The sequence below is a fragment of the Alosa sapidissima genome, chromosome 8 (genome assembly GCF_018492685.1).
Source record: "Alosa sapidissima isolate fAloSap1 chromosome 8, fAloSap1.pri, whole genome shotgun sequence".
Taxonomy (NCBI): Eukaryota; Metazoa; Chordata; class Actinopteri; order Clupeiformes; family Clupeidae; genus Alosa; species Alosa sapidissima.
Window position 1 is genome coordinate 16,258,278 of NC_055964.1, and position 13,402 is coordinate 16,271,679.

Sequence of the window (13,402 nt, forward strand, 5' to 3'; positions counted from 1 at the left end):
GTGTGTGTATGTGTGTGTGTCTGTGTGTGTGTGTACATGTGTGTGTGTTGTGCATGTGTTTGTGTGTGCATGTGTGTGTGCGTGCGTGTGTGTGTTGTGCATATGTTTGTGTACATGTGTGTGTACATGTATGGGTATGTGTGTGTGTGTGTGTGTGTGTGTGAGTGTGTGTGAGTGTGTGTCTGTGTCTGTGTCTGCGTGAGGCCGTTCTCCCAGAGGAGCCTCCTGTCAGCCTTGGAGATCGGCCGACTGTAATATAAAGACAGAGTGCTCCATTCTGCGCCTCCCCCTGTCTGACTGCCGGGCCCACTGGACACAATGGAGTCCTTCTGCTGGGCCCATTGTTCCCACAGGCCTCCCCTCAGAGCCTTGCACTGTGAGCTGACTGCAGACCAGGCGGTGGGCCCCGGCAGTGGTGCACATATACATTCTCAGACACACACGCCCCACTGCCCGGACAAATGTGCTGGAGCAGAAGTGATCCACCGTGGCAAACGTGAAACACTTGTGGCTGGCTAGCAAAGCTAACCAGACCATGGGGCTATCCAGCGATGTGGGATATCAATACGTAGTGTGATAATGGTTGGGCATATAGGGCGTTGTGAAGTGACTTTCAGATTAAAAACTAGATAGGTTGCGTGTATGGGTGCATGCTTTATCTGAATTTGGGTGTTAACGACAAACAAAGAATGCAACAGGTATGGGCTGCTGATATCTGGCTCGGAATGATGTTGGCAGGAAGGCTGCTGGACTATAAAGCACCTACAGTACATACATAATAATCAGCCTTGGCCAAAGGACAACAACTTCTAAGCTGCACTGCAACAATCTGTTTTTACTACTCTGCCCAGGAAGACAAATTGAGTAGAGTGACATACATGCCTAATGAAAACTGTGGACTTATAAATAAATACTGCAAATTTAGTTCTGATTGAAGCTGAGTGTGCAGTGTGCTGGGGGCTTTCAATGGAAGAGCCATCACTTACCCACACAGTCACAGAGGGGAAACTCTGCCTGGTTATCCTTGGCAGGGGTGTCCAGCAGATTTTTTGTAGGGGTGTCAAGGTAGCGCAGCGGTGACTCCAAGAATCCTTTGAGGGAGGGCGTCATGGGGAGGCCGTCCTTTGTGGGGGTGTCGTCCTCCGTTCCGGGGGTTAAACAGCTGGTGGTGGAGATCACCGTCACGCCTCCGGACGATTCGATCTTCATGCGTTTGGACGCCGGCGTGGCGAAGGGATCCTGGAGCATTTGGCACTGCTGCTGCGCCGGCCCCAGGAGGGCGTCAAGAGAGATGGGCGTGAGAGGACCAGCGGTGGACGAGGGGAGCTCGCCCCGCTGACTTGTCTGGCTCACAGCAAGGGACTGGGTGGAAACTGGATGTGCGCCTTCACTTGCAACGCCAGCTTCGGTCTGCTTTCCTCCGACCTCCATGGCCTGCTGGCCGTCCGACGGGGCGTTGGGCTGCTCTGCAGGCGGTGACGTGGGTTTGGCTTGCCCTGAGTTAGCATCTTGTTGGGGCTCCGTGGCCTCTGGCTGGGGAGGATTGGGGCCGGTGGTCAATGTGGATGCCTCTGAGGCGGGAGCGGTGGAGGATGCGGGGGTCTCCCCGAACTCTTCCTCAAACTGGCGGATCAGGTCCTCGAACTTGGGGTCGAGTGAGCTGAGGCCCGTGAGGAGGGGCGCGGGCTGAGCTGCCGCTGCGGAGGTCTGAGGTGTGGAGGTTGTGGGGGCGAGCGCGGCAGACGCCGCTGGCCCGCCGTGGGAGTCTGAGGTCGCCGAGTCGTCTCGTGGTGCGGCCGGGGCAACAGGGAGCGGGACGGACGCGGGCGGGGCGATTCCAGAAACGCTGTACGCCAAAGAGGGAACTACACTACAACCGTTCAAAATGGATTCCTGAGATTGAGCTGGGGGCACGGGTGCCGCGACAGCTTGAGAGGAGTTGGGGAAGGGGAACGCCGGGACCGACCCTGCCCCCATGCCGGGCAGGAACTGAGCGGCGAGGGATTGGGCCTTCGCCGTGGACTTCTGCACGACGATCTGATTTTGTGGGAGGAAGGTGGGCTGTGAAGCCTTTTGCTTGACCTTCTTAATGACAATCTGTTTGGGTTTGGGCAAGGGGGGCCCCAGCTTGGTCAGCGGGGAGCTCTGGGGGGTCTTCTTCTTGGGCTCCTTGGGCTCCTGCTTGATGGGCATCATGGGCATGTCTGCCGGCATCTGGGGCCACCACTTGCGCAGGTTCTGGCAGGCCATGGGGGCCCGCTGGCCGGGGGACAGGGAGTGGGAGAAGAGGTTTCGCTTGTGGTGAAGGTGCTGTTGAAGTGCTGCCTGAGTTGAGTGCCTTATGGACAGGGTGGCGGGGGAGAGGGGGGACCCGGGGTACTGCTGCTGGAGCTGCTGCCCGTTCATCATGACGTAACGCGCCATGGCCGAGTTCAGGTACTCGCCACCATCCACTTCCTGCTTGATGTTGGGGGTGCGGGGGTGCGGGCCAGCCATGTCGTTGGGCAGGGGCTGAGGGGCGGGGAACCTGAACCCGGCGTTGACGTACTTTCCGCTGGCGTCTCCCAGCAGCTGCTTCAGCTCGGACATGGGGTCGTTGCTGCCCTGGGGCGGGGGAGCGAACTGGGGCTGGGACTCGGGGTTCATCACCCCCATCCACGTGGGCCTGGGGGAGCTCCCGCGAGGGCCTTGCTGCCACTGCTGGGGCAGGGGGCTCCGGGTGCCGTCCCGGGGGTGCGGCGGACCCGTAAAGGGCGAGACGGAGGGCGAGTACTGGGAGGGATGGTGAGGCATCATCGTGCGAGGTGCCTCCCCCTGAGACTGGGGCCTGTGCTGCTCCCAGGAGCGGGAGTCCTGCTGGGGGTCCACGCCAGGACGGACGGCCTGCTGCTGCTGCTGGGGCATCTGGGAGGAAGAGGAAGAGGACAGTGGTGCGGGGGATGATGGCATCAGCCTGGTCCCGTGTTGGGGATGCATCGACTGATGGTGCGCCGCGTACTGCTGGGGGTGATTAATGGACGCTTCCGCCGGAGGGTCCACAGTTTGCGGGATGGTATCCGACAGCTGGGTGAGAGCCTCGAGAGCGATGGCCGTCTCCAGGCTGATGTTCTTCTCCTTTGCGATGGACAGCACGCTGGGGGAACATGGAATGGGCGCTGGGGAGCAGCGAATGAGTGCTGGAGGCTTTTCACCGAGGGCCTGCGCAGGAGCGCCCTGCCCACAGATGCTGCTTGCCCCATTGGGTTGGGGAGGAGGATGCTGGGAAGCCTGGTGGGGTTGGGGATGTGACTGGAGTGCTTCGGACATCTTGCAGTGTGTTTCCCCCTGCTGGCTATCAGCCGCCAGCTTGATCTTCTTCTCCAGCCACTCCAGGTAGTCGGGGCAGTCGGGTCCGTCGCAGTCACAGTTGGGGGGCTTGTGGCCATGCCTGGCTTGGCTAAGGGCCGTCTGGAGAGTGTTGATGTCCTCGGGCGGGCAGCGCTCGCCCTTGTCTGCCCTGCCGGCCGCCATCTCCTGGTTGAACTTCTCGTACAGCTGCGCCGTGCAGGGCTGAGACTCGGGCCCGGTCGACGACAGGAGGGACCCGGCGCTGGCCGAGAACGCCACCAGGTTCCTGGCGTCCTCCATGTCCACGGCGTTCAGTGTGCCCCCACTCCAGCAGTCCTGCTGTAGCTGCTGGGACTGCGGTGGAGCCTGGCCCTGGGGGTAGGAGGCCTTGTCATGGCTCACGGCGCCCGCTCCCCAGACCTGAGGCCTCCCTCCTCTGCCGGCGCCCTCGCCTCCACTCAAGTCTCCCTCCTCGCAGGTGAGGTGCCTGCTCACGCCATTGGCCGGTTCCTGGCTCAGCACGCCGTCCACCAGGTGGTCATGGGACCCGATTTCCATCTGGCCACGTCCACTGGGGCCATGCACCAGAGCCACCCTCGAAACAGTCTGCAAATCCAGAAATAAGGAGACACATGTTGGTCAACAAAACAAGGCAGTAACTCATTGTTTTTCGTTCCAATGTCTAAACCCATATGTGTCTTATTTGAAAGATAATCCACTAAATGAGCTGAACAGTCACTGACTCATCTCGACTCATACTGGTTTAGCTCACCACACCCACTCAACAAATGACTAATTTGTAAAACAGCAGTTATTTGTTCTTCCTTGGCACTGTAAGCAAGCTACCGAGAACTGCAAATAAAACCAAAAATACAGGTAGGCTATGACTCCACATTGTACTGCATGCTGTGTCTTACAATAGCGCTCTGTTACAGTGGTCTACACTCCCAATGACCAACAGTCAAACATGCAAATCCTCTGTAAAGCTTTGACTAGGCTATATTTCCTGATTAACACACTAGCATCTGCACATTTAAACACAGAACAGGTTCTTCTGGTCACTAGTGCCAACTGCATACTGTACACAGAGTGTTTCCATCAATCAAGATTACCCTTTGGCTAAAGTACAACTGAAAGTAGGACATGAGTATATGAGGGTTGTTATGATATGATGATACAATACAACAGGTTTGTATATGTAGTGGCAAACTGAATCAGCGGCTACTTTGGATGCAGCATGTTTACACATCATAAATACATATGAAATGCGCAGGAGAAGGTCGATAGACAGACTTGTTTTGCTGCATCAGCTGCGCCATCAGTCTCAGCGCTGTCATCTGAAGTTCATCTACTTCAGCTTTGTCCCTGCCTCTAATCCAGGCAAAGGTACTACAATTTAAAAGTGTGTGGCCAAAGATGGTGGTTAGTCAGATGATCAGGAGGGTTACAGTTGACCTACTAAAAACAACCCTCCTTTACACCTTTACTACCAAGCAATTCTCCATTACTTTGTGCCTTGACACAACTGTCTCAATTGATGCAATGTGTAAGTTCTGGACTATCAGTGACAATGGTGTCACTTCTCCCTTTGACCTTTTCTTCTGCTTCCTTGTTTGAGTGGTAAACAGAGCTACTTCTGCATGTGGGTATCTGCGTGACAGCTCACTATGCAGCTATTTGCAAACTGAGCACTTCAAGCAGATATTCATGAAGGCATAATTTGTATGTGTGTATGTCTGACATTCACACAGGTAGCCTACACCAAATTTGTATAGAGTCCACTGATATGTAGGAATATTTAGGCTATAATATATGTATGTGAATTGTTTATGTATGTGCATTAACATTAACATTAACATTAACATCAACATTTCAACATTAACAGGCATACATCGAGCTGTGTACAGATCACTATGGATGTAGAACAGGTTACTAAGGGTGCCAAGAGGGACCTCTTCCAGCTGGTAATGATTAAGCTGAAATAGTGGATGAACTGCCATAAACACAATGGTCCTCGTAACAAAACTAGTTTAGTCCCAACAGTTTTGGCACTCTTGAAAACTGCCCAGAACCTGCTAAACCTGTGACAGTTTCTCTATGTTTGTGGCCAAAGTCTTATTAGCAAACTGTAGAAGGAGAGTTCTGAGCAGGTGTCCTCTTCTCTCTTTTTTCTTTTGAAGTAACTAATTATTGGATGCGCTGGTGGTTCAGCCTCTCTGGGTTCACCAGTGTCTGAGAGGGGGCCAACAGGAAACCTCATAGGTTCGTGAGAAAGACTCTTTCTCTCTCTCTGTCACTGATGTCCCCAATGTGGGAGCGAGAGTTGCCGACTAGCAGTCACGGGGAAACAGTAATTTTGAAAGAGCTTGACCACAAACGTGTCATGCTTAGTCTCCTTTCCTCTTTTCTTGTCAAAAGATGACACCCATGGCTCAGTCAAAACTGAAAGTGCATGCAGAACACGTACACAACGACAGCGCTCACGTACGCTCAAACACAACACACTAACACGCCGGCAAAAGGACTGGTATTCCCAAGACACTCGTGCAGGAAGTTAAACAATAGGAATCCTCCACAGTTAACTCCTGAGTCAAGCACAACATTTGGCAACACCTGTCTGGCAGCCAGTGGCCAGCGTCTGTCCCCCCCCCTCCCTCACTCTCTCTCTCCGTTCATTGTGCCTGGTCACACCTGCACGTACCTCAGCACGGCTGCTCTGACAGCGGGTAGAGCACGTGCTCCAGCAACTATTTACGGCGTGCCAGCGCGTGCCGGCATCTGCCAGCAGCGCATTCCCAACTCTCGTACGCCCCCCCCCCCACCCCCACCCCCTCGCTACTACCAAAACATCAACACAACACGCCCAACCTGAACAGACTGCTCAACCTGTTAAGACACACACACACACACACACGCTCACTTACAAAAACACACCCGTGGGAGGGAGTCATACGGCCCTTTAAACAACACACACTGCATTTTAAATTAAAGCGAGCAATCCAATATTCTCCACCGCCCTATCACAGTTCTTTTCCCCCGTCCAGTTCGTGCGAGCCACTAGCGGCATTGTCAGTGCCGGTGGAGCACGGTAGATGCCCCCCCCCCCCCCCCCCCGGGAGGCTGACAGTACAAAGCACAGTGGAAAGAAGGCAAGAAAGAAACGAGAGAAAAGAACAGGGGAGGAAGAGAAGAGGGTATAAAGCCTGAGAGTAGACAGCTGAAGACAAATCCACACTTAGGCACATAACCCCCCCCACCCAACCCCCCCCAAACACACACACCCAGACACACACTAACACACACACACGCACACACACACGCACGCACACGTACACACACACCACCCCTCCCCTTCCCCGTTCACTATGCTTCCCTAGAGCTCGCCGGCAAACACACGCACGTACACACACGCACACATACACACACAATACAAGAAAGAGTCACATGAAACAACAAAAAGAAAATGGCTTGAGCGGTGGAAATAAAAAAAAGGCATAGCCACGGTTACTTACATTAGTGTCCTCCTGACACAGCTACTGGTGATACCGTAATGCGAGAGACACAAAGAGAAGTGCATGGAACACAGGTTCGGGTTAGCGGAGGAAAGAGAGCCACTGGCAATCTGGTGTGTGTGTTTTTTCCCCTCTCTCTCTCTCTCTCGTTCAGTGCGGCACACAAGCGTAAACACGCGCACGCACACACACACACACACACACGCACGCGCTCACACACACCTCCCCCCACGCACACTTTGCTCTCTGTCTCCTCTCTCGGCTGTCGGTCTTCTCTGCTCTCGCCTTGTTTCCTCCCTCATTATGTTGCTCCGCTCCTCCCTTCTCTCTTTTCTATATCCCCTTTTTTCTCTCCCCTCTGCTCGTATGCTCTTGGTCTAGCTCTCCTTTCAGCCCCCGTCGCTCCCTCCCTCTCTCTCTCTCTCTCTCTCTCTCACACTCGCTCGCTCTGCCTGGTTCATTCGAGCTCCCTCCCCCTCTCTCCCTCGCTCTCATTCTCCCTCCTCTCCTCCCTCCTCCCCCCCCCCCCCCTCCTCTCTGTGTGCAGAGCGAGAGAGGCCATTATGTGAGGCACAGTGGGCACGTACAGCGGAATGGAGGAGTGTGCAGTGAGTCAACGAGAGAGAGAGAGAGAGAGAGAGAGAGAGGGCTGGGAGAGCTGGGGGGATGGACGCTAGCTGTAACCGCGGCGGCGCAGCCTTGCGCTGCAGCACGGGCTCCTGCTGTTTCTCTCTCTCTCTCTTTTCCTCTCTCCTTTTCCTGTCTCGCTCTTTCTCATAGAAATTACATCTGATAAAGAGCGCCTTCATTTTCTTCTCTCTCTCTATCTCTCTCTTTCTCTTTCCAAAATGTGCTGTTTGTGTTATCCTCCTCTGTCCACCATTTAAGATGGGATTGTGAGAGCTGCGCAGCCGGGCAGGAGCAGCTGCGGTTGACAGACAGACAGCTACATGCATCGAGAATCTCAACCCAGTGAAAACAGGAAAAAGACACAGATGAAAAAAAAAAAAGTCAAAGGAAAAAAGAAAGTGTCTAACAAAAAATACCCTCTACAGTTGTGGCTCGAAAGCGCTCATTTTTGAAGAATGTTTGGTTTCGTTTTAGAACAGCTGTTAGGCGCAAGGCTGTGACCATGTCGATGTTTAACCATCTCCAGAATAATCACTTTGCTCCTTTCATTAGCATATAAAAAACAGAATTAATATTTAGGATTTATGTAGCTCTCTTAGTTCCGTTTAGGGGACTCGGTCTGACTTAGGGGTTTTGAGACACCAAGGGTGACAGCGTAGCATCATCGCGCTACCGGTACACTTGTTATTTGTTTGCGCTGACAGACCAGCTCTTGGCAGTTAGACAAGGGTGAACTCAGATGACTAATCCAGAAAAACCTGAATCACACTTACTACTACTACTACTATGTGTCAGACAGGCTTTGGCAAACAGGGGTAGAGGGAACACGCGCACCGTGATGGCGAAGACCGAGGACGGACATGTTTACTTCGCGGAGAGAGACTGGCAAAGACGGGGGAGACATAACAAGGGATAGAGCGGTGATAATCACGGCCGTTTGGAGATGTAACAGACATCTTCTATTCTGATTCTCTTTCTCTATGCCGGCAGCCTGGGAGACAGGCAGAAGCTGGCGAGCCAGCCGGGGAGCGAGAGTGAGAGAGGCACAGGGAGGGAAGCAGCTCGCTGCCCAACGGACTCTGGAGCTGAGAGCCGAAGAGCTGGGAGAGAGAGGGGCGATGACCGGCGGGAGCGATTTTGGACTTGGGGGGGCGACGGTTGTGGCGCCTCTTCGAGTTGAACCTCTTCCTAATGTTTCCATCGCTTGGCAGTTTTTTCATTCCCTTCGTAGTCTTGTTTCTCTCCGTTTTCTCCTTATCCCACTCCTGGTCTCCATCCTTCCAGGTCCTGCTTATCTTCTGCCACGTTGTCCTCACAGCCCCTGTGCCACTTCTTCCACTGGCTCACTTCTCGCAGCCTAAGTCAGTGGTCGAGAAGCGGCTCTCGCCTCCCTGACTGTCTGTTTCTCCGGCAGCAGAGCTGTTGTTTTTGGATCCGACCAGCTCGGCTCTGTGGCGGCCGAACGGGAGAAGCAGCCCAGCGCTGGCGACTCTGAGTCGGTCGCTTGCTTATTATGGCCGCTCGCTCAACAAGCTCTCCGCTGCCCGTTGCCTGGATTAACCTGAATAACCCCTCACATCTCCCTCATTTCTCTCTCTGTCTATCATCCTCTCTCGCACACACACACACACACACACACACACTTCATTTTTGTTGGCCACAGATTTCTCTCGGTTTCGCCGGCGTCTCTGGTCCCGTCAGACCGCAAGAGGCTGTGATGATGAGGCGGACGGCGGCGTAGCATAGCCTAGCTTTAGCGCCAGCAGACAGCAGCGCAGCGGCAGCCCCAAAGACAAAACAGTGCGACTCGGCAGCCGAGCTCGCGCGAGCAAGCCTCGCAACGACAGGCTGAGAGACGCTCCGTCACAGACTGAGGAGGTGCCAGCGAGTGAAAGAAAGGAAGGGAAGAGAAAAATACAGACAGAGAGAGAGAGAGAGAGAGAGAGAGAGAGAGAGAGAGAGAGAGAGAGAGAGAGAGAGAGAGAGAGAGAGAAAGAGAGAGAGAAGAGAGAGAGAGAGAGAGAGAGAGAGAAAGAGAGAGAGAGAGAGAGAGAGAGAGAGAGAGAGAGAGAGAGAGAGAGAGAGAGAGAGAGAGAAAGAGAGAGAGAAAGAGAGAGAGAGAAAGAGAGACGGGGAGAAGGAGAGACAGTGATTATGACATCTCGGTTACATCATCAGCGTCCTACAGAAGCCGGAGTCGCTCGCCTTGCTTGTCTTTTAAAAAGGTGGGCAGATGTGCCGTACGGAAGTGCGGAGCCGTGTGGGTACTCCCACACTCGCGTACGCACATTTATGCTGTCCACGCACAACACATACACACACACAGCCACCCACCACACATACACACACACCCCATACACACAAACTCATTCATTCACCCTCTGAGCTCTCGCCCGCGCGCCCCTCCCTCTCTAGTGACACAGCAATTCTAACACAGCGAGCTCACTTAACCCTTTCATAGGCTGGCGCTACCCAGTGCTAAGACTCTTGGAAAGATGAGCAATGATTCGAGGAAAATGAATATGACTGGCAAAACTGACAATGCCTTACAAGAGCAAAAATTACCAGCATGTTTCCACTGTACACTACTGACATATCAACAATCAGTCTGACTATCTTTAACCAGGATGAACAATAAAGAAAATGACATCAGAAGCATAGTCCTCACGACACAAACACCAATTTCATTTTCATATCAAAAGATATTACTGTGGTGTTGAGCTCAAGTGTCAAAATTCCTCATTTACTGGTGTTAACTTTGAATTGAAAAATAGTTTAACCCATTTCTTGACCATCCTTAGTAGTTAAGACAGTACAACAGTGGTAGGACACTAGCAGTTCTAAAAAGACAACACAAGCTGTTTTACCTTCATATGGATCCCATCAGAAGAAGAAAATGTCACCAAACACAATTCATTGTCATGAGACACACTTACAAGACAGACGGAACAAGTGTTTGATCAGAAATCGAGCACTACCGTGAACTTAACCTGCATCAGAGCACTCATCGTCATCATTTCCGACATGATCTGACATCACGATATCAAAGAGCCTCCACCACGAACGGGACTCTTAGACGTGCGATCACAGTAATTGTGGTGCCGTGTGTTATGTAACCAAACCACAAAGTAAGCACTTTCAAACTCATTACTATGACTATGCTCATTCACTCCACAGCCTGGTCTGAATTCACAGAATTACACGTCCTTACACGTCCAGGATTCTCTGAGTCGTGTGAAAAGGGGCGATATTGTAAGAAACAGGCTAACTTATAACATCACTGAGTCATCTGGTCGCTGGGGAATTAGTCAGACCCTCTCCCACACTGACACAGCAAACGGCAAGTGTGGGTTTCAGAACTTTCGGCGCCCAGACGAGCATACACGCATGCACCCCACACCTCCATGCACAACACAAACAAGACAGCATAGACATAAGAATGATACTGTGCAATTGCAGTGTAGTATGTACGTTACGCTAACCTAGCTCAACAACTCAAAACAGGTTAAGTGTGTTTGCTCAACTGAAAGATCTTTATCAAAGGGTTCTGAGGATGAATTCAAGGATGATTGAGCTGGGAAAGATCCTTTTTTGCAGTGACAGCAATGAGCAGCGGAGTGGGGGAGGGGAGGTCTGCAGAATTTAAATGGCTACACATGCAATCCAATTTGATGGGTATTGCCTGTAAATCCAGATCAGGGGAGACTGGACACACAGAAGCTAATCAGATAAGACCCCCCTGGAACCCTTCTGTTCCCCCGATCCCCCCATCTCTGCCCACCCCACTTCTTGTCTGACCCCTAACACACACACACACACACACACACACACATACTTACACTGCCCTGACACTATGTTATGTCTGTTTTAAGCTCAGTCCCCTGTAGTCATAATGATCTGACCGGCTGCATTGTAGTAAGCCTGGGTAACACACACACACACACAAAACACAAACACACAAAAACACACACAAACCACACACACACCACACACACACACACACAAACACACACACACACACACACACACACACACACACACACACACACACACACACAAACACACACAACCTACACAAACACTCATAACATGCCACGACTGTATTAAGATAGGATCGCATCCAGGCTGCACAGACGGACGGCCTCTATGGGCGCGTGGCACGCCAAGGCTGTTACGATTGGCCGGTAAGGCAGCCACAACCGTAGTCTCGCTCACAGATGCCGGCAGGATTAGGGTCAGCAGGTGCCTCTGTGAGTTTGCGGCAGATTATGAATGGCAGTGAGAGTGGCCCACACAAAGGCATGCTATTTCACAGGCATTTATTTGGGTGCGATTACTGTTCTTATCGCTGAAGTGCTTTTTGATCTTCCCATAACCCCCGTCTTCATAGCCAAATTCTTTCCTTGCCATTTCCTGTTTAATGATGTGATTCGTAGCCTGATTGGGATATGCTGAACTCATAAAGGCCAATACATCTACAGTACTTCATTTCCATCCAGTTTTCCCATCACTATTAGCTATAAAACCATAACTTTGTGTCTGCTTTCCTCTTTTCTTCCCTTGTCCCCACTTTATTTTCCTTCTCTTTCCTTGTCATCCCTGTCCCTCTGACCCCTCCAGGCTTCTCCTTTATCAGGATGTGGGTGTCGGGTATCGGGGCTGTGTCTCCAACTCCTAGGCCTTGTCTTTTTTTCTGACACATGGCACGTGCAAGTCAGCACGCACGGCCCCCCTCCTCAGAGAACCCCTCACAAAAGAGGGAGGGGAGAGGGGGCAGGGAGGGATAGATGCAGCAAGATGGAGAGCTAGACAGAGAGAGAGAGAGAGAGAGAGATGGGGGAGAGAAAGAGAGGGAAAAAAGGAGTGGGGGTGGGGTGGACCAGGGTGGAGCCATCCTCATCATTCAATAAGGAGGCACGTGAAAGCAAGGCAAAGGGGGAGGGAAAAAAAAAACATATAACTCCCATCCACACCCACCCCCCACCCAAAAAGGAGTGCTTGGTCTTTGTGAGAGAAGTTGAGAAAAGGAGAGCGAAAAGAAGAAATAAGAGTAGAGGGGGAACGAGTTCAGAGAAGAGGGGGAGGGGGGGGGGGCACGAGAGACCGTGCGGAGGAAAAGGGTAAAGAGAGGAAAAGGAGAGGGGGGGGAGAGAGGGAGAGAAAGAGAGAGAGAGAGAAAGCTCCCAAGAACAATGGACTGACGTGACGTCTAAAAGCAGAGGCAAGATTTAGGATGACTGTGCACGAGCCAAGGGCTGATGTCACTCTCGCTCGTGCGGCACTCGCATCAAAGCGGCGCCCCCCGGCTCTCGGTCTGCTTCAGGGGCGGACATTTTGAAATAGCACTCTGCTCCACTGGCACCTCGGCGGCACAAAAAAAAAAAAACGGATAGTGGCTGTCAACTCTCGGTGTATCCTAGCTGTGGGCTTATTCCATGACAGATAGCGAGAGATGGAAAGAAGAGAAAGGAGAAAGCGAGGGAGAGAGAAAGAGCGAAAGAAACGAGTGAGTGTCGGAGAGTGGGAGAGAGGCTCTGCTCTGCACAGTGGCTCGTTGCCAGCGTTGTCTCTCCCATGAGCCAGGCTAAGATTAGCTCCCCATATGTTCAGCCACGGCGCAGCCACTCTTAAAGGGCCAGCGCACATCTATGGAGACCGCAACAGGCAACATGCACTGCAATGGCACAACACTCCTGTGTCTTTAGTTGAGGGGGTCCGCTGGGGTCCACACACACCTCTCGTAATATCAATTAATGCTGCTGGCCTATGTAATGACTCAGGGAAAGAGAGAGCGGCATGATGGATGACGCCACGCGAGCCGGGCTCCATCAGGCTGCGGTCTTCAGGGCCGTCTCTCGTGCACGGTGCCTCTCGCTCGCAGTCCACGGCCAGGTTTTCGGTGCAGTTGTGCACCAGATGTGACAGGAGAGGGG

The 13,402-nt window shown here is 52.6% G+C and overlaps 1 protein-coding gene across 6 annotated transcripts in view; it reads right to left on the reverse strand.

Annotated features, from left to right (window-relative positions):
- tet3 (tet methylcytosine dioxygenase 3) overlaps positions 1-13,402 on the reverse strand; it is a 47,656-nt gene that overhangs the window by 16,348 nt on the left and 17,906 nt on the right. For 3 of the 6 annotated variants that reach the window (XM_042100460.1, XM_042100463.1, XM_042100466.1), the window contains one exon: positions 987-3,933. In XM_042100460.1, coding sequence (XP_041956394.1) covers positions 987-3,933 — 2,947 coding nt within the window. Of the gene's footprint in view, positions 1-986; positions 3,934-4,620; positions 4,717-6,839; positions 7,266-10,336; positions 11,166-13,402 lie in introns of those variants that run through there. The other 3 variants (XM_042100464.1, XM_042100461.1, XM_042100462.1) reach the window with 3 other exon arrangements.